At 43.2% G+C, this 20,085-nt stretch overlaps 1 protein-coding gene across 4 annotated transcripts in view; it reads right to left on the reverse strand.

Annotated features, from left to right (window-relative positions):
• CRACR2A (calcium release activated channel regulator 2A) overlaps positions 1-20,085 on the reverse strand; it is a 152,871-nt gene that overhangs the window by 75,783 nt on the left and 57,003 nt on the right. For all 4 annotated transcript variants that reach the window (XM_034935201.3, XM_008973764.5, XM_034935199.3 and 1 more), the window contains exon 4: positions 14,535-14,798. In XM_034935201.3, coding sequence (XP_034791092.1) covers positions 14,535-14,762 — 228 coding nt within the window. In that variant the 5' untranslated portion in view covers positions 14,763-14,798. The remainder of the gene's footprint in view (positions 1-14,534; positions 14,799-20,085) is intronic.

A 20,085-nucleotide genomic window follows, 5' to 3' on the forward strand; every position in this document is an offset into this window, starting at 1 on the left:
TAGGCACCATTCCTGAATCCAGCAGCACTTCGAACCCCAAATCCCCCTGTTGTCTAATCCCAGTTCTTCTTGTCTACATCTCAAGCCCGTTCCCTCCTCCCATTGTCAGCAAAGATGGGGAAAGCAATATTATAGGTTCCAAGTAATTCTTACTACTCAAGTGCCAGCAAGTCAGCGCTGAGCGCTTCTTCAGCCTTCTCTGCAACTGATTCTATACCTGATTCTTCACTACACCTGATTCTTTCACCTTGTTTTGTTGGCCCTCCTTGAAAAATCTTTTAGTCTTAATAACCATAATTATCTCTTATTTATCGCTCTGCTCAGGGCCTGCAGAGCCACAGAAAACCAGCTTATTCTGGTATGGTCCCCTGGTACTGTTTACATTATTTTTATTATTTTTATTATTACTTTTTTTTTTTTTTTTTTTTTGAGACAGAGTCTCGCTCTGTCACCCAGCAGAGTAGTGTGATCTCGGCTCACTGCAACCTCCGCCTCCCGGGTTTAAGTGATTCTCCTGCCACAGCCTCCCGGGTAGCTGGGACTACAAACGCCCACCACCACACCCAGTTAATTTTTGTATTTTTAGTAGAGACAGGGTTTCACCATCTTGGCCAGGCTGGTCTTGAACTCCTGACCTTGTGATCCACCTGCCTTGGCCTCGCCTCCCAAAGTGCTGGGATTACAGGCTTGAGCCACTGGACCTGGCCTACATTTTTAACTAAGTGAGATAAGCAGGGTGGAGGGGAGCAAGATTATTTATTCCACTGTGCAATAGGCCTGTGAGGCTCTGAGATTAGCCTAAAGTCACAGTGCAGACCACAGCTGGGAAAAGAACTGATTTTCCATCCAGGGCTTGAGCAACTGTCTAATAGTTCTCCAGGGCATTCATTCTGTTATTCCCTCACCTTCATTACCTCCCACACCTACCCACCTACCAGCACCACCAAAATCAGAACACAAAGTCTCTCTTGCCAGCACCAAGACCCAGCCTTCCAGAGATCCTGTGGCACGCACAGCTTTTCACACACCTGGAAGGGTGGGCCAGGGAAAAAGAGAGGCATGAGGAGGAACTCAGCTTCCTATTCGTACTGCCCATGGCCCTAGGAGCTCTTGAGAACTCCTTGGCTCCTTTAAACACCAGCCTCACTCTTTCTTCACTCTCAGCTCCTGCATCACTTCCTCCGTAAGGCCTTTGCACCTCCCCAGGTTAGGTCAGGTTATACAAGCTACCCAAACTACCTTTCTCTCATTCATAAATCTTTCCCAATTAGCATTTTATATACTGCTAGATGTGATTCGTTGATGAACGTCTGCTCCCTCAGTGCTCTGAGAACAGGGACCTCATTTGTTAGGCACTGTTGTGTCCCCAGGATCTAGCCCAATGCTGACAAACATGGACTATTTAGATAAGTGTTGAAGGAAGGCATAGATAAGCGCTTGACTAAGAGCAATGGCAGGAGACCCTGAGCTCCTATGTACAGAGTGCTAGTCTAGACCTCACACACTCCAGATCCTGACCAGCCCGACTGCTCATTCTCAGCAAGACTCATAGTGACTGGCAACCTTCCAGAACCTAGAACATGAGGCATCTACAGCAGCAGTACCGAGAGTTCATGCCCCAGAGCCACAGGAAAGTGATGTCTTTTGTTGCACTCCAGCCAGGCTCCTTTACCTTCCTGGTCACCAGCCCAGTAACATACCCCATGTAGCTTCAAGTGTACGGTTGCACAGCTTCAAACATGCTTCCATGACATTTTTATTGAGGAGAAAATCAGAGGATATCCATTTTTTATGTCCAGAATTACACTGGCCCTCCTTTTGGGGCAGTCACAGCATTCTTTTCAGACCCCCATTCCAGCACCAACCACCCTCTTCCCTGTGGTACAGCTCAGCTATACCAAATCTCTTTAGGACGAGAGTGGGAGGTGGGAGGGCAGGATCAACCTTTATCCTGCTTTGCACCTTGATGTGCTTGGCTTGGGCTGATTACGTGGTATAGGCCACAGTTTCTCAACCTTAGCACTACCGACATTTTGGAATGGACAATTTTTGGTTAAGGGGGTAGTGGAGGGGAAGGCAGGGGAGGGACCATCCTGTGTATTATAGGATATGTAGCAGCATCCCTAGCCTTTGCCTGCTAAACGCCGGCAGCACTTCCCTCACCAGTCGTTTCAACAAAAAATGCCTCCATACATTGTGTAAGGAATATGGCTGTGCTTTGGTCAAAGATAGACCGAGGTAGAATGTTTACATCCTGCGTGACTCAGCAAGTTTAGAGTGCAGGCGTATAATTCCACTTGTTATCACAGCCATGTAGCCATAACATGAGAAGGCCATCACTTGGCTGTACACCACTATTGTCTGTAAAAGGTATAATTGTTCTGTTGACACTTGACACTGTGCAGGCATGCTTGCGCTTGTGCCCAGAGAAAGGGAGAGAGTCAGAGCTGTCTGTCATTGCAGACAGACTGCGGGGAGCCAGGACACATGCCCAAAGAAAGAATTAAGCTGCTGACCCCGAAGGCAAGGGAGAGCGGGCCACGCAGCTGTGTGTGGGGGCCGCCAGATTAAGTAGCCAAGACAGGGTGGACAGTGTGAGAAAGCTGTTGATGAAAGCTGCTGCTGAATAAAACCATATTCACCTGCCTATGGCCCCATGAGTATTGTTTCTGCTCATCCACTCACTCCCTCCGGACCTCAGCATGGGCTGGAACCTATCCCCAAGCATGACAATTGGTGTAGTCGTGAACATGACACATTGCCATATGTCCTCCAGGAGGCAAAATTGCCGCCACTCATATAGATTGGACACAAAGAATAACAGCAGCTGGATACGAGTGGAAGGTTCCCTTTTCAGCAGAAATGCCCGTTTCTTTTCTCTAAGACAGGACAGACAACTTGCACCTTAAAATTACAATGTGATGGCACAGCTATTGTATAACATGGTATGGTGTCTCCTCAAAAAATTTACAAAATAGAATTATCCTATAATCCAGCAATTCCACTTCTGGGTATACACACCAAAGAATAAAAAGCAAGGTCTTGAACAGATATTTGCCCATCCATGTCCATATCAGCATTATTCACATATAGCCAACAGGCGGAAGCTACCCAAGTATCTACTGACAAAGGAATGGAGAAACAAAATGTGGCATATACATACAATGGAATATCATTCAGCCTTTAAAAATATTCTGACACATGCTACGATACAGATGAACCTTGAGGACATTATACTAAGTGAAATAAGCCAGTCGCAAAAGGACAAATATTATATAAGTCCACCTATATACGATACCTTGAGTAGTCCAATTCAGAGAGACAGAAAATAGAATGCTGGTTGCCAGGGGCTGGGAATAGGCGAAATGAGGACATTGTTTTATGGGTACAGAGTTTCTGTTTTGCATGATAAAAAGAGTTCTGGAGATAAATGATAATGGTGGTTGCAGAAGAAAGTGAATGTACTTAATGTCACTGAACTGCACACATAAAAAATGGTTACAATGGTAAATTGTGTGTTATCTGTATCTTACCACAATTAAACACAATCACAATGCAGAGGACATCAGGGACTGGGCTAAGACGTGGCACATACACAGTGCATTTCCAGGGATTTCCAGGTCCCAGTCTCAGGGCTGAGTGTGCTACATGCTTAAGCTCATTCAATTCTCTTTTAATGCTGGGAGGTAGCTATAAATAATTCACAGCTGAGAAACTGTAGCCTAGAGGGGTTAAGAGACACAAATTCGTATTACTAGCAAGTTGCAGATTGAGGATTAAAACCCAAGTTAATTTACTATAAAAATCTTTGAAAGTTTTCTAGTTAACCTAAATCAGGAGATAGCTGGCGTTTTCTGAAAACAGCCAGGAAGTGCATATTTTAGGCTTTGTGAACCATTCGGTCTTTGTCACAACTACTTCCCTCTGCCACTGCAGTGTGAAAGTAGCCACGGAAAACACATAAAAGAATGAGCACATCTGTGTTCCAAGAAAACTTTACTTACAAAAACAGGTAGTGGCCCAGATTTGGTTCGTTTGCCAACTCCTAAATGACTCTTAAGTTTGGCATAGCCAAGAATTCTGGGCAGTGTTGGGGAGGCAGGTGCTTGGTGTTGGTAGACAATCCTTTTACTCCTCCAAAAAATCAGGGAAACAGGGCTTTTGAGGCTCTAGGTTTTCTCAGAGAGATCTCCTGCCCATCCTCTCTCCCTCTCCCTCTCCCAGCTGATGGAGTCTCTTCATGCTCTCTGTAGCCTCTTCCTCTCTGTCCTTTCCTCTGAGGCAGGACTGACTCAGCCCCCCATGAAGCTTCTAGGGTACTGCACCAGACCTAACCCTGCAAAGCAACATCTACCCCAATTCTGTCTGGAGAGATCCCCAGGAAACCCAGAGAGATTCCTCAAGAAGGACAATGTGACACCTGAGGAGTCATAAGGGAGGCTGAGGACTCTCTAAACTCGGTTCATGCAGGTCAACGTCCATCATCTGCTACCCCTAGAGCAGAACACATGCATTTCACATGCCCGAGCAGAGGGCAGCTTGTGCTCCTAGCTTGAGTGTAGCACACATTGGGCTCCTCCTGGGTTTCTCCAGGTTTCTCAGGGACCCTGATTAAAAACAGCTTAAGCACCCTGCCCTTTCTCCCTGTGGCCCCTGCTCTATCTGGGTGAGCTGGCTACTTACCGGTGGGCTCCGATCACATGGCAGTCTCCCCACCCCTTGACAATTGTAAAGCCAATCTCACAATCCATTTTTAATAAGAAGAAAGAAGAAAAACAGCCCTGGAGGAGGGGCTTGCTCCTCTCATCCCATTTTCTTTCTTTTTTTTTTTTTAACTTTTAAGTTCAAGGATATATGTGCAGGTTTGTTATATAGGTAAACTTGTGTCATGGGGGTTTGTTGTACATATTATTTCATCACCCAGGTATTAAGACTAGTACCCATTAGTTATTTTTCCAGATCCTCTCCCTTCTTCCACCCTCCACTGTCCAACCAGCCCCAGTGTGTGTTGTCCCCCTCCACCATGTGTCCATGTGTTCTCATCTTTAGCTCCCACTTATAAGTAAGAACATGTGGTATTTGATTTTCTGTTCCTGAATTAGTTTGCTATGGATAATGGCCTCCAGCTCCATCCAAGTTGCTGCAAAAGATATGATCTTGTTCTTTTTTATGGCTGCATAGTATTCCATGGTGTATATGTATCAGATTTTCTTTATCCAGTCTACCATTGATGGGCATTTAGGTTGATTCCATGTCTTTGCTCTTGTGAATGGTGCTACAATGAACACATACATGTGTCTTTGTGTCAGAACGATTTCTATTCCTTTGGGTATATACCCAGTAATGGGATTGCTGGGTCCATGGTAGTTCAGTTTCTAGGTTTTTGAGGAATTGCACACTGCTTTCCACAATGGTTGAACGAATTTACACTCCCACCAACAGTGTGTAAGTGTTCCTTTATCTCCACAACCTTGCCAGCACCTGTTATTTTTTGGCTTTTTAGTAATAGCCATTCTGACTGGTGTGAGATGGTATCTCGTTGCGGTTTTGATTTGCATTTCTCTAATGATCAGTGATGACCTTTTTTTCATATGCTTGTTGGACACATGTATGTCTTCTTTTGAAAAGTTTCTATTCATGTCTTTTGCCCACTTTTTTATGGGATTGCTTGTTTCTTTCTCATAAATTTGTGTAAGTTCCTTGTAGATACTGTATATTAGACCTTTGTCAGTGCATAGTTTGCAAAACGTTTCTCCCATTCTGTAGGTTGTCTGTTTACTCTGTTGATAGTTTCTTTTGCTGTGCAGAAGCTCTTTAGTTTAATTAGATTCCATTTGTCAATTTTTGCTTTTGTTACAATTGCTTTTGGCATCTTCATCATGAAATCCTTGCCCAGTCTTATGTCCAGAATTGTATTGCCTAAGTTGTCTTCCAGGGTTTTTATAGTTTTGGGCTTTACATTTAAGTCTGTAATCCATTTTGAGTTTTGTTTTGTATATTGTAAGGAAGGGGTCCAGTTTTGATATATTCTGCATATGACTAGCCAGTTATCCCAGCACCATTTATTGAATAGGGAGTCCTTTCCCCATTGCTTGTTTTTGTTAGCTTTGTCAAAGATCAGATGGTTGTGGGTGTGCAGCCTTATTTCTGGGCTCTCTATTCTGTTCCATTTGTCTACGTGTCTGTTTTTGTGTCAGTACCATGCTGTTTTGGTTACTATAGCCCTGTCGTATAGTTTGAAGTTGGGTAATGTTATGCCTCCAGCTTTGTTCTTTCTGCTTAGGATTGTCTTGGCTATTTGAGCTCTTTTGGTTCCATATGAATTTTAAAATAGTTTTTTCTAGTTCTGTGAATAATGTCCTTGGTAGTTTGACATGAATGTCATTGAATGTATAAATCGCTTTAGGCAGTATGGCCATTTTAGTGATATTGATTCTTCTGATGCATGAGCACAGAATGTTTTTCCCTTTGTTTGTGTCATCTCTGATTTCTCTGAGCAGTGTTTTTAGTTCTCCTTGCAGAGATCTTTCCCCTTCCTGGTTAGCTGTATTCCTAGCTGTATTCCTTAGCTGTATTTTATTGTTTTTGTGGCAATTGTGAATGGGAATATCTTCCTGATTTGGCTCTTGGTTTGGCTGTTGTTGGTGTATAGGAATGCTAATGATTTTGTACAAAGTACTGAGACTTTGTTGAAGTTGTTTATCAGCTTAGGGAGCTTTTGGGCTGAGACTATGGGGTTTTTTAGATATAGAATCATGTCTTCTGCAAACAGGGATAGCTTGACTTCCTCTCTTCCTAAATGGATGTCCTTTATTTCTTTCTTTTGCCTGATTGCTCTAGCCAGGACTTCCTATAGTATGCTGAATAGGAGTGGTGAGAGAGGGCATCCTTGTCTTGTGCTGGTTTTCAAGGGGAATGCTTCCAGCTTTTGACCATTCAGTATGATGTTGGCTGTTGGTTTGCCATAGATGGCTCTTATTATTTTGAGGTATGTTCCTTCAATACCTAGTTTGTTGAGAGTTTTTAACATGAGGTGCTGTTGAATCTTATCAAAAGTCTTTTCTGCATCTATTGAGATAATCATGTGGTTTTGCCTTTAGTTTTGTTTATGTGATGAATTACATTTATTGATTTGTGTATGTTGAACCAACCTTGCATCCCAGGGATAAAGCTTACTTGATCATGGTGAGTAAGCTTTTTGGTGTGCTGTTGGATTTGGTTTGCCAGTATTTTGTTGAGGAATTTTGCATCAATGTTCATCAAGGATATTGGCCTGAAGTTTTCTTTTTTTGTTGTGTCTCTGCCAGGTTTTGATATCAGGATGATGCTGGCCTCATAGAGTGAGTTAGAGAGGAATCTCTCCTCCTCAATTTTTTTTTAATAGTTTCAGTAGGAATGGTACCAGCTTTTCTTTGTACATCTGGTAGAATTCAGCTGTGAATCTGTCCGGTCCTTGCCTTTTTTTTTTTTTTTTTTTGGTTGGTAGGCTATTTATTACTGATTCAGTTTCAGAGCTCATAATTTGTCTGTTCAGGGATTCAATTTCTTCCTGGCTCAGTCTTGGAAGGGTGTATATGTCCAGGAATTTATCAACTTCTTCTAGATTTTCTAATTTGTGTGCATAGAGGTGTTCATAATATTCTTTGATGGTTATTTGTATTTTTGTGTAGTCAGTAGTAATATTGCCTTTGCCATTTCTAATTGTGTTTATTTGGAGCTTCTCTCTTTTCTTCTTTATTAGTTTTTCTAATGGTCTCTCTATTTTATTAACTTTTTTTTCAAAAAAAGAAAAAACCTCCTGGATTCATTGATCTTTCTAATGGTTTTTCGTGTTCCAATCTCCTTGAGTTCAGCTCTGATTATGGTTATTTCTTGTCTTCTGCCAGCTTTAGGATTGGTTTGCTCTTGGTTCTCTAGTTCTTTTAATTGTGATGTTAGGTTGCTAAATTGAGAACTTTCTAACTTTTTAATGTGGGCATTTAGTGCTATAAATTTACCTCTTAACACTGCCTTAGGTGTGTCCCAGAGATTCTGGTATGTTGTATCTTCGTTTTCATTAGTTTCAAAGAATTTCTTGATTTCTGTCTTAGTTTCTTTAATTACCCCAAAGTCATTCATGAGCAGGTTATTCAATTTCCATGTAATTGTATGGTTTTTAGTAAATTTCTTAGTCTTGATTTCTAATCCAATTGTGCTGTGGTCTGAGAGAGTGGTTGTTATGATTTCAGTTCTTTTGCATTTGCTGAGGAGTGTTTTATGTCCAATTATGTGGCCAAATTAAGAGTATGTGCCATGTGGTGATGAGAAGAATGTATGTTCTGTTGTTTGGGGGTGGAGAGTTCTGTAGATGTCTATCAGGTCCATTTGGTCCATTGCTGGGTTCAGGTCCTGAATAACCTTGTTAATTTTCTGCCTCATTGATCTGTCTAATACTGTCAGTGGGGTGTTGAAGTCTTCCACTATTATAGTGTGGGAGTCTAAGTCTCTTTGAAGGTCTCTAAGAACTTGCTTTATGAATCTGGGTGCTCCTGTGTTGGGTACATATATATTGAAGATAGTTAGGTCTTCTTATTGAATTGAATCCTTTACCATTATGTAATGCCCTTCTTTGTCTTTCTTGGTTTAAAGTCTGTTTTGTCTGAAATCAGGATTGCAACCCCTGCTTTTTTTCTGTTTTCCATTCGCCTGCTAGATTTTTCTCCATCCTTATATTTTGAGCCTATGTGTGTTATTTCAAGTGAGATGGGTCTCTTGAAGATAGCATACCAATGGGTCTTGGTTCTTTATCCAGCTTGTCACTCTCTGCCTTTTAACTGGGGGCATTTAGCCTGTTTATATTCAAGGTTATTATTAACATGTGTGGATGTGATCTTGTCATGATGTAAGCTGGTTACGCAGACTTGTTTGTGTGGTTGCTGTATGGTGTCACTGGTCTGCGTACTTAAGTGTGTTTTTGTAGTGGCTGGTAACAGTCTCTCCTTTCCATATTTAGTGCTTCCCTTCAGGAGCTCTTGTAAAGCAGGTCAGTGGTAACAAATTCCCTCAGCATTTGCTTGTCTGAAAGGTATCTTAATTCTCCTTCACTTACAAAACTTAGTTTGGCTGGATATTAAATTCTGGGTTGAAGTTTCTTTTATTTATGTATGTTGAATATTGGTCCCCAATCTCTTCTGGCTTGTAGAGTTTCTACCAAGAAGTCTGCTGTTAGTCTGATGGGCTTCCCTTTGTAGGTGACCTGAACTTTATAGCTGCCTTTAACATTTTTTCTTTCATTTCAATCTTGGAAAATCTGATTATCATGTGTTTTGAGGATTGAGGATGATCTTCTTGTGAAGTATCTTACTGGGGTTCTCTGCATTTCCTGAATTTGAATGTTGGCCTCTCTAGCTAGGTTGGGGAAGTTCTCATGGATGATATCCTGAAATATGTTTTCCAAAGTGCTTACATTCTCCCTATCTCTTTCAGGGACACCAGTAAGTCATAGATTTTGTCTCTTTACATAATCCCATGTTTCTCAGAGGTTTTATTCATTGATTCTCATTCTTTTTTCTCTATTCTTGTCTGACTGTCTTATTTCAGAAAGCCAGTCTTCAAGCTCTGAGATTCTTTCCTCTGCTTGGTCTATTCTGCTATTAATACTTGTGATTGAATTATGAAATTCTTGTGGTGTAGTTTTTCAGACCTATCTGGTCAGTTACATTGTTTTCTATACTGGCTATTTTGTCTGTCAGCTGCTATATCATTTTATTGTGATTCTTAGCTTCCTTGGATGGGGTTTCAATGTATGCCTGCATCTCAATGATCCTCATTCCTACTCATATGCCGAATTTTTTTTTTGTCACATCAGCCATCTCAGCCCAGTTCAGAACCCTTTCTGGAGAGGTAGTGCTATTGAAGGCACTCTGGCTTTTTGAGTTGTCAGAGTTCTTGCACTGATCCTTTCTCATCTTTGTGGGCTGATGTTTCTTTAGTCTTTGAAGTTGCTGACCTTCGGATTTTTTTTTCCTTTCATCCTATTCGATGACCTGGAGGGTTTGATTGTGGTATGAGGTGGGTTCAGCTGACTGGCCTCATTTCTGGAAGATTTTCGGGGGCCAATGCTCAGCTCCCAACTCCTGGACTGTGTGCTCTAACTCTAGGGGACCTGTATCAGGCCCTGGTTTTTTTCCTCTGGCTCCTGAAGGTTAGGAATCCATGCTGGGGGTGGGGGTGGGGGTGGGGTTGGGGGTGAGGTGCTTCTGGACCATTGGTCACTATGTTCCAGTGGGTGGTGTCAGCCAGTCAAAGCATTTTGTAGTGTGGTGGCAGTGGGATCTGTCCTTCTTTGTACGTGCCAACAGCAGCAGTGGCAGCAGCATGGTGGGGTGCACACTTATTGGCTGCAGCAGGGTGCTAGTGGGTGCTAGAGTGCCTGCCTCTGTGTGGGTGTTCACTACAGTAATGAAGGCAGCATGGCTTGGGGGGCCAGAGGCCCCTGTGGGCAACTGTATGCACAGTTGTGCTGGTGGTGGTGTTAGCATGGGGGTGGGGCACTGGCTAGTGCAGGTCTGTGTGCACTCTCTCCATCACCACAGCCATGGGTGATCACTCAGGGCAGGGAAAGGGTTTGCTGTTCTCTGTGCCTAGTTTCACTTCTGTGGCAGTGTTGGCATCAGAGTGGGGCACTGGTGAGGGTGTGGCTGGCTGGCTATGTGCCCCCCAACGCTCCAACTGCAATGGTGGTCCAGCACAGGAGGGAGGCAGAGTGCACTCTGGCCACAGCAGTGGCAGAACAGGGTGCATGCACACGTGTGTGCTGGCAGGGCAAGGAAGGCAAAACCTGCCTGCACACACATGCACCGGCAAAGCAATGTGGGGGTTGCCGTGGGCCTGGGGGAAGCTGCAATGTGAGGAGGGAGCAGCAGGCTGGTGCATGGCCTTACGGGCTGCCCTACTGGAGCTCTCTGCCAGTCAGCCACAAGTCTACCAGCACAGGAGCTATGATGCGGGCCCCCAGGGCACCTGCGGCTGCTCCACAAGCAAGCGCATCCAGGCTGGGTCCCTCGGAGAGGCCAGCAGACCAAGGGGTGCTCAGGTCAGACCAGCCCTGTCTGATGGACAAGACTGCCCTGCAGAGTTCAGGTCTGACAGTTCCTCTAGGACTAAAGTCTCCTATGGGAGTAAGTCGAGCCTAGGGAGATGGGTTTCTTGTAAAACAGGTCAGTGCTAACAAATTCCCTCAGCATTTGCTTGCCTAAAAAGGATCTTATTTCTCCGCTTATGAAGCTCAGTTTGGCTGGATATGAAATTCTGGGTTAGGATTTCTTCTCTTACGGTATGTTGAATATTGGCCCCCAATCTCTTCTGGCTTGTAGGGTTTCTTCTGAGAAGTCTGCTGTTAGTCTGATGGGCTTCCCTTTGTAGGTGACCTGACCTTTCTCCATAGCTACCTTTAACATTTTTTCTTTCATTTCAATCTTGGAGAATCTGATTATTATGTGTCTTAAGGATGATCTTCTTGCGAAGTATCTTACTGGGGTTCTTTGCATCTGGCCGTGCTCTCCTACAGACGCTCCCACATCAAACCCTCTGGGCTCTGCATCAGCTGGCGTGGCGCCTCTACTTCTCTAAGCACTTCTCCCTGCCAAATCGAGTGTCCATGGTGGTTGAGGGGTCTCCTCCTGCTGGGTTCCAGGGGCTCGTGGAGAGAGTGGGTTGCTCATTGCCAGTTCAACTCAGCCATTCCCCTGGAGTTGTTGGGGGCTGGGAATGAGTCCCCGTGCATGGTAGCCCCATGCAGGATTCCCAGCTTCCTCCCCTTTCAGCCCAGATTCTGTGTCTTCCCTCCATCCACTCTCAGTGCCTTCCCTCTGAATATCTGTTAGGAGTGCACCAGTCATCTTGTTCCTTTGGTGGCAGCTGTTCCACCTGGCTGCGTCTAGTTGGCCATGTTGGCCAGCACCCCATTCCATTTTCAAAACAAATGCAAGCTGTCTGTGACTTTCTTCCCACTTGGCTTCTCCACTAGCTCCTCAGCCTCCTGTGTTCTCCCTCCCACATGGCCTGCAGCCTCTCCTTCCTTGAAGACCACTCTCTGCTGTCAAGGACCTTTCCTGCTTTCTGAATTTGTGTGTATACGAAAAATGTGAGCTCTTTCCCTTCCAGTTCCCATGAGGCTGTGCTGGGAGCCTAAAGTAAAAAAGGCAGTGGTGGCCAGGCCCAGGAAGCTGGACACCAACCAAAGGGGGTGACTGTATGCACACCGCAGCCCCATGCGGAAGTGACAAGCCAACAACACAGATGCCTGGAGGACCTGCTCCAGGAGAACCAGGGGGCATGGGGACTTTCTGCAGAGAGCCACAGCTGACCATGAGAAGCCTGTTGTTCTTCTTCTTCCTGCATCTCCCCCAGCCCATCTTCCTTCAGAGGTGGCCAGCCGAAGCAGCCAGAGATGGTGCTTAAATGACACGCTCAGTTCCCTCTCTTGACAGCACTTGCCAGCCTGAAGAACTAAGCATTTCAAGTGCTTCACTGACCACAGGTTCAGAAAAACTTCAGAAAATTAAGTAGACAGCAGAAATAAATGCTGTGGATGCCAAGGTATCGGCTTGGTGGCTTGTTGATTCAGGTGTTCTCCTGCCTGGATCAGGAGTGAGGACTGGGGAGGAAGGTTGAGTCAGTATTTCTGGGACTTAGTGTTTCTGACTATATTTCAAGTCAAATACAAGCAATTTCTTTAAAACTTTATACCTAGTTTCAATTCTCCATGCCTTCTCATCCCTTCATTAAAGAGTGGGGCTCAATGAGAGTTAATTAGGTTATATACAGCAAGAGTGCTGAGTTGCACAGTACATGTGGCCCAGAGTTGACCTCCATAAACATGAATTTCCTTTTCTTTCTGTCTAGAGGGAATAATCAAAAGTTAAGCCTGATTTTGAAACTACTACCACCAACCACCGCTACTGCAGACCTGTGAATGCCAATTATGAAGTTCACAGACAGGGGTTTGTCAAAGGTTTCCTCAAAACACACTGAATCTGGCCTTCCACATGGAGTGAGCCTTTGAGGACTGGGTTTTGGTGACAGAAACTTATTGGGGGAGTCATCACTGCAAAGAAGGGTAGGCTGGGCTCAATTGTGGGCTGAGCTGGTGTTCCCCAGGTCTTTTCCCTCAATTCGTGCAACAGTTAGAGAGTGGAATAGCCCCAGGAGAAGCATAGAGAGTGGAATAGCCCCAGGAGAAGCATAGAGAGTGGAATAGCCCCAGGAGAAGCATAAGAACACCACCACATGGGGCCAGGGAGAGAAAGAACTGCCACACTTCACCTTGGGTCACACGGCTCCTTTCACAGCCTCCACACCTCGGAGCTCACATGCATGAGCAGAGATGGGGCTGAGCCTAATGAGGGTCTCCATTTCATTGCCCAATTTTGGTATATTCTGAAAAACTAGACTTAAAGAAAGAGAGCCTAGCCATTGCGCTTCCTCCAACAGCACAGGGATGCGTCCCTTCAAAAACTACTCTGATGGAGTGAGTGACACAAAGACTCAGGGGAAAAGAGCTGCTTTCAAAGTACTCTAGTGAAGTCTGTATTTCATTTACCCATGTTCAAGTGAAATCCTGACTGCAGCATAAGAGACTTCAGTCAGACACTGAGAAGTTTTTGAAACTAAAGAAAGAAAGGCACCAAACCAGGAGTGGGCAAACTCTGCCCCTGGGCTAAACCAGCAATCCCCTATTTTGGTGTGGCTAGTGAGTTAAGCCTGGTTTTTACATTTTTAAATGGTCAAAAAGAAATATCAAAAGAATAACAGTACTTGGTGACACATGGAAATTATATAAAATTCAAACTTCCTTGTCCATAAATAAAGTTTTATTGGAACACGGCACCCTCATTTGTTCACATATTGCCTATGGATGCTTTTGTGCTGCAAGAGCAGAGATGAGTAGTTGTGATAGAGACTGTAAGGTCCACAAAGTGGAAAATATTTATTCTCTGGACCTTTATGAAAAGGCTGCCGGGCCCTACACTAGGCAATGGTGTGCACTGGTGCTCTGCATACCATCTCTCTGGAGAATCTCTTCAGGAGATTGCAGTGTGTTTGGGTTTGAAGGTGAGACATGGGTAAAATGACCTCAGAAATGCCTTCCTCCCATGTTGTGGGAGAGGCTGTACCTATTCCTAAGGTACAGACAGCAGGAATGACTTTGTTATAACTCAAGTTGATGCCTTTCTACTTTTAGTTTCAGAAGGTTCTTCTCGTGTTTTACTTAAGTCCCTTATGTTACTGTTATCATTTCCCACAATCCTGGAGAGCTACTGAGGCAGAGAGGAAACAGCCCTGGGGTCTGACAGCAAGTAAAGGCCAGAAATAGAATGAACTCAGGAGGTCCGGCTCCTAGTAGAGTTTGGGCAGATCCTTCCTTCCAAGACAGAACTGATGGCATCTTTTCTGTTAAGGATGTCACCTCCCACGGGGCAAGCTCTAACCCAAGACAGGAAGACATTTGGCATTCTCGGTGGGCAGGCCTACCTGGGACCCCACTTACTTACCTGCATATCCTTCCTGGCGATGAAGCCCTTGCCTTCAGCATCACAGGTCTGAAAGAACTCCTGTGCCTTCCTCAGCATGACTAGCTGGCCCGACGTTTGCTCCTGAGTCTCCTTCTGCTCCAGGCTGTCCAGGGGATGCAGGCAGGCTCCACTCCCCTTTGGCCCCTGGCCAGACCCCTGACCAAGTCTCTGGGGTCTGGAGACTACCCTCCCGTCAGGGGCAGCCATCGAGATTAGTCAGTTTCTTGAAGTCTTTTTCAGAACCTGAACATGGAAAATGGGAGAGAGAAGTGGGTGTGGTGGGTTGGAGTGAGGCTGAAAAAGAACAAGAGGGGATGAGAAGGAAGCACAGAGCCATCCACCAGTGTGTCCAGGAATCTCTTAGCAACTACCTCTTAATTAGCAAAAGCTCAGGACAAGGGGAAAATATTCCATGATCACTAATAGATCAGCAAGCCCATCAAAGGGAGGAGGGAAGAGTGCGGAAAGAAGACAGACATCTCCAGATTGAAAGGAGATGGAATAGGGGAAGCCCAAAAATAATTTCTTCCAATTTAAACAACCAAACAACAACAAAACAGATTCTGATAGACCAGCTGCCATTTATACAGCGTTTACTTAGACACCATGCCATGGCCTCTATATACATTTTTTTCACGTAATTCTCACATCTCTCTGACATAGCCATTATCATCTTCATTTTAGCAGTGTGAAAACTGAGGCTCAGAGAGGTTGAGTGACTTGCCCAATATCACACAGCAAATTACTACAAAAGCTGAGATGGAAATCCAAGCCTGTACAACTTGTATGATCTCAATCCCACCCTGTCCTGACTCCTCAGCATTGCCGAGGGTGGAAAGCTCTCCTCAGGTGGATGCACTTGCTCCTACATCATTCACAGTCAACAAGTTCTTGGTGAGCTCTTACCCAATGTCATAGACCTCTGCCACAGCTGTGAGCTCTGCAGTTTATTTACGTAGGAGAAAATGTGCCCCATTCTCAAGGAGCTTCATGTTGTAGAGGACTTGCCAGGCCTGGTTTGGTGACACCCAAGGCTGTTTTCAGCCCAAACCGAATCACAAATCATACACCTCAATCAGACTTTTAAAGACCCTGAAGGAGTGTTTTCAGAGGGTGTCTTGCAACGTGATGTGGAAGAGGGCATACAGAAACCTGGCTTCTAGTCTGGACTCCACTGCTGCTTATATGACCTTGAACAAGTCGGTACCTGTCTGGGCCTCACTTTCCTTATCTGTATGAGAACACTGGACCTATTTGTCTTTAAGGTCCCTTCTAGTTCTGAGCATCTGTAAGTCTGTGAAATCGCCACATCATAAAATGTTATGAATTGTAAATGTTATTAATACAAAACTAAGTTTATGGGATAAAAGGAAATAATAACATCCTTGGATTTTTTTTTCCATCTGAAGACTTTTTGGAAGTAGAATAGGTCCAAATTTTAAATACACGATGACATTTGGGTTTAAAAATAGAGATATGCACTGTCATGCATTTTGTGGCGAGCTGGAGAACGTGATGCTCTGGATCATATTTCCTGTGTCCATGTGAGTAAGAAAGGAGGAAAGTAAGTGAATCACCAGGCAGGTTTCTCTGATTACCAGGCCCTGGGCTTCTGGCTCAGCTCTACCATGTCCAAAGCAATCTAAAATCTGTTGATTTCAGTGATCATCTTCCACTTACCAGATTTGTCAAGAGCTGTGGGCCAGAGCTGGAAGAGCTCCTGGCCTCAGGAATGAACTTCATGTACTAAGGCCTTGACATTGCAGATCAGGCTACACCCTTTGCTCCGTGTGGCTGAACATGTAATTCCCACACTGACCCATCTGACCAGCCCCATCCTCAGGAAATGTTCTTTCTTGTCATCTCTGTGTGTGAACTGACCATCACCTAATCCTAAGCAGATTTAACATTTTCATTCTGTCTTCCCCAGAGGGAGCTGCCTTGGATGGAAGCCTGAGGGGGCAGGGCTGTGTCTCCATGGCTTTTATGTGCATTGTTCAGCCCACCTGCATGAAGTGCTGGCTTTGGAAGGGCTTTTGGATAATGATGGTGGTAACGTGAGCTTCTGTAAATATACCACATGAGCAGAACAGGCTGTTGTCTTCCTGGTACCTTGCCGGGACTCTGTCTGCAAGGTCTCTGCACCCAATAGGCCCCACCCTACTCCCACCTGCTGCTCCCAGGAGATGAGGTTAATAATATCTGTCATTCCTTGAGTGCTTTCTCTTGCCAGGCCCCTAGCATACTTCATCTTATTGAACCTGACATCCTCCCATATGGTAAGTATAATTAGGATTCCCATTATACAGATGAGGAAACTGAATTTTGGAGAGGTTAATTTGTATCAGGGTCTAGCACAGTCAGAGACCTCTTCTGCTATACACATTGCCTTCCTGAGACCCAGTTGTGGGCTTGCTCTTAGCAGTGTACTCATCCCCAACTGATCTAAATCACCTCCCAGAGGCATATTCATCATTTTAACGGGAACGTCTTTAATTCATTCATTCATTCATCCATTCACTTATTTCCATCTACTGATTACCACGCAGCAAGCTCTGAGCTAACACTGTGAAATAGTGTTAGGTGAAATAGTGAATAGGACATGGTCCCTGCCCTTAATGAATGAGTCTCTGAGAGTCCCTAATGGTGGGATTTCAATAATGGTGACTGATAGTTGGGGAAGATGTTTTAGATTGAGTCCTATATAGACTCTGTAGCAATCAACTACTATTAAATAGCTGTGTGACCTTAAGTGAGCCCTCAAGTCACTCTGGGCCTGAGAAATAGTAGAGAGGATTTCTTAGTTCCAGATCTGATGTTTGCTGGCTTTCTAACTTCCCTAGACCACCTTCCCTCTACCTCTGCCCACCTGGTAACAGGTGATGCATGACATGAAAGAATCAACTAGTAGTGCTAGAGAAGTCAGCTATGAGCAACCAGTAGACAGGCACCATGTCTTATTTCATTTTACCGCCAGTTTCTAGCCTAGAACATGGTACATAGTAGTACTCACTGATCATTGCATGAAGGAAGACCAATCTTTTGCTGAAGTCTTCAGAGGAGGGCCTGCAAGCATTTTTATTTCAGGCAGGTAGCTCTATATGTGGAATTTTTATCTTATAATGAGTAAGTCTAGACTTCTGTTTCCAGAAAAGATGTAGTATCAGAGGCTGGATTTACCCTCCCAATTGAAATAACCAAAATTCCAGAGAGAATATAACTTTAAAAATGGTTTTCAAGACACTAGACACCAGGAATGAAGGATGGTGATCCTTAAGCAGGGGCAGGGCTATATTGAGCTGAGTGAAGCCCCTACAGAACAGGATTTAAAAAGACATCTACTCTCAGGAGCTAACCCTGCACTTACACAACCCTGAGAATTAGTATCTTCCTAAGAGTCAGCTGCTTAGGGTACAAAAATCTAAGGAGGCTTTCACTTGCAAAATTGTGCATCTGACAGTGATTTCTGCCTTAAATTTTTTTTATCATAGGGGCTTCACTCATCTTACTGTAGTTCAAGCTCTGTTCCTGAGACATAGGAAAGAAACAAAATGAACCCCAAGTGTGCCCTGTCTTATTATCTGAAGAGTTTTTAGGTCATGGCACGGGGAGGGGAAACACAGGCACAGCTTGGTAGACTGCCTATGTTGAGGAAACCCAACTATATCCTGCCTACAAGAAATGTGCTTTACACATAAAGACACAAACTGTTAAAAGTAAAAGGCTGGAAAAAGACACAACACATTAACATTAGTTAAGAGAATACTGCATATTAATATCAGGCAAAATGGATTACAGAAGGAAGGATATTAGCAGGAATTAAAAAGTCATTTCATATTGATAAAAGGTCAATCCATCAATATGCTATAAAATGCTAAACATTTATGTGTCTAATAGCAGAGCTTCAAAATACACAAAGCAAAAACTGATTGAACTCCAAGGAAAAATAGCAAAGTCACAATGATATCCAAAGATTTCAATAACTTTCTCTCTCAATAATTTATAAAACAAGTAGACAGAAATCCGTAAGGATACAGATGATTTGAACACTATCAACCATCTTGACTTAATTGACATTTATAGAACACTCCACCCAATGACAGCTAAATATACTTTTCAAATACACATGGAATACTGACCAAGATAATCCATATTCTGGGTCATAAATTGAGTCTTAATAAATTTAAAAGGATTCAGTTTGTACAAAGTATGTACTCTGACCACAATGGAATTACATTAGAAACCAATAACAGAGAGACCTCTGGAAAATGTCCAAGTATTTGGAAAGAGAGTAACACACTTCTAAACAACTCATGGGCCAAAGAAAAAAAGGAAAGGGGAAATGAAAAAATACATTGAACTAGATGGAAAAAAAAAAGCACAATATATCAAATGCTGTGGGATACTGCTAAAGCAGTACTAAGGAAAAAATTTATAGCGCTAATCAGATATACTTGGGAAGAAGAAAGGGCTCAAATCAATGACCTCAGATTTTACCTTGAGAAACAAGAAAAATAAATACAAATTAAACCCAACGTAAGGAGAAAAAAATAATAAGGATCGGAGAAGAAAAAATGAAATAGAAAGCAGAAAAGCAACGGAGAAAATCAACAAAACTAAAAGCTGGTTCCTTGAGAAGATTAATAAAGAGACAAGACACAAATTACAATAGTAGCAATGTGAGGTGATATCATTACAGATACTATAGACATTAAAAGGCTAATAAGAGAATATTATGAATAACTTTATGCCAACAAATTTGACAATTTAGATGAGATGAACTGATTCCTTGAAAAACACTAAATACCAAAGCTCACTCAAGGAGAGATAGATTACATGAATAATTCTATATCTGCCAAAGAAATTCACCTGATAGTTAAATAAAAAATCTTCCCACAAGAAAACTTCAGGTCCGCATAGCTAAATTGATGAATTCTATCAAATATTTAAAGAATAAGTAATACCAATTCTATACAGACTCTTTCAGAAAATTGAAGAGTAGGAAATACTTCCTAACATATTATATGAGGCTAGCGTTACCCTGATGCCAAAACTGAATGAAGATATTACAGAAAAAAAATAGGCCAATATCCCTTATGAACACAGATGTAATCATTCTTCAGGAAATTGTAACAGATTGAGTTCAACACCATATAAAAAGATGATAATCCTGACCAACCAGGGTTTATCTGAGAAATGCAAGAATGGTTTAACATTTGAAAATCAATAATGTAATTTACCATATTAACAAATTTTAAAAGATAAACCTTTTGATCATCTCAATAGATACAGAAAACGCATCTGACAAAAGCTACTCCTGATAAAAACTAAGAGAACTAGGAATAGGAAGGAACTGGCCCAACATGAAAATGGGCATCTACGAAAACAACAGCTAACATCATACTTAAGTGTGAAAGACCAAATGTTTTGCCCCTGGGGTCAAGAAAAAGACAAGAATATCTGTTCTTACCACTTCTATTCAACATTGTGTTGGAGATTTTAGCTAGCTCAATGGAGCAAGAAAAAGAAA

The sequence above is a fragment of the Pan paniscus genome, chromosome 10, assembly GCF_029289425.2.
Source record: "Pan paniscus chromosome 10, NHGRI_mPanPan1-v2.0_pri, whole genome shotgun sequence".
NCBI lineage: Eukaryota > Metazoa > Chordata > Mammalia > Primates > Hominidae > Pan > Pan paniscus.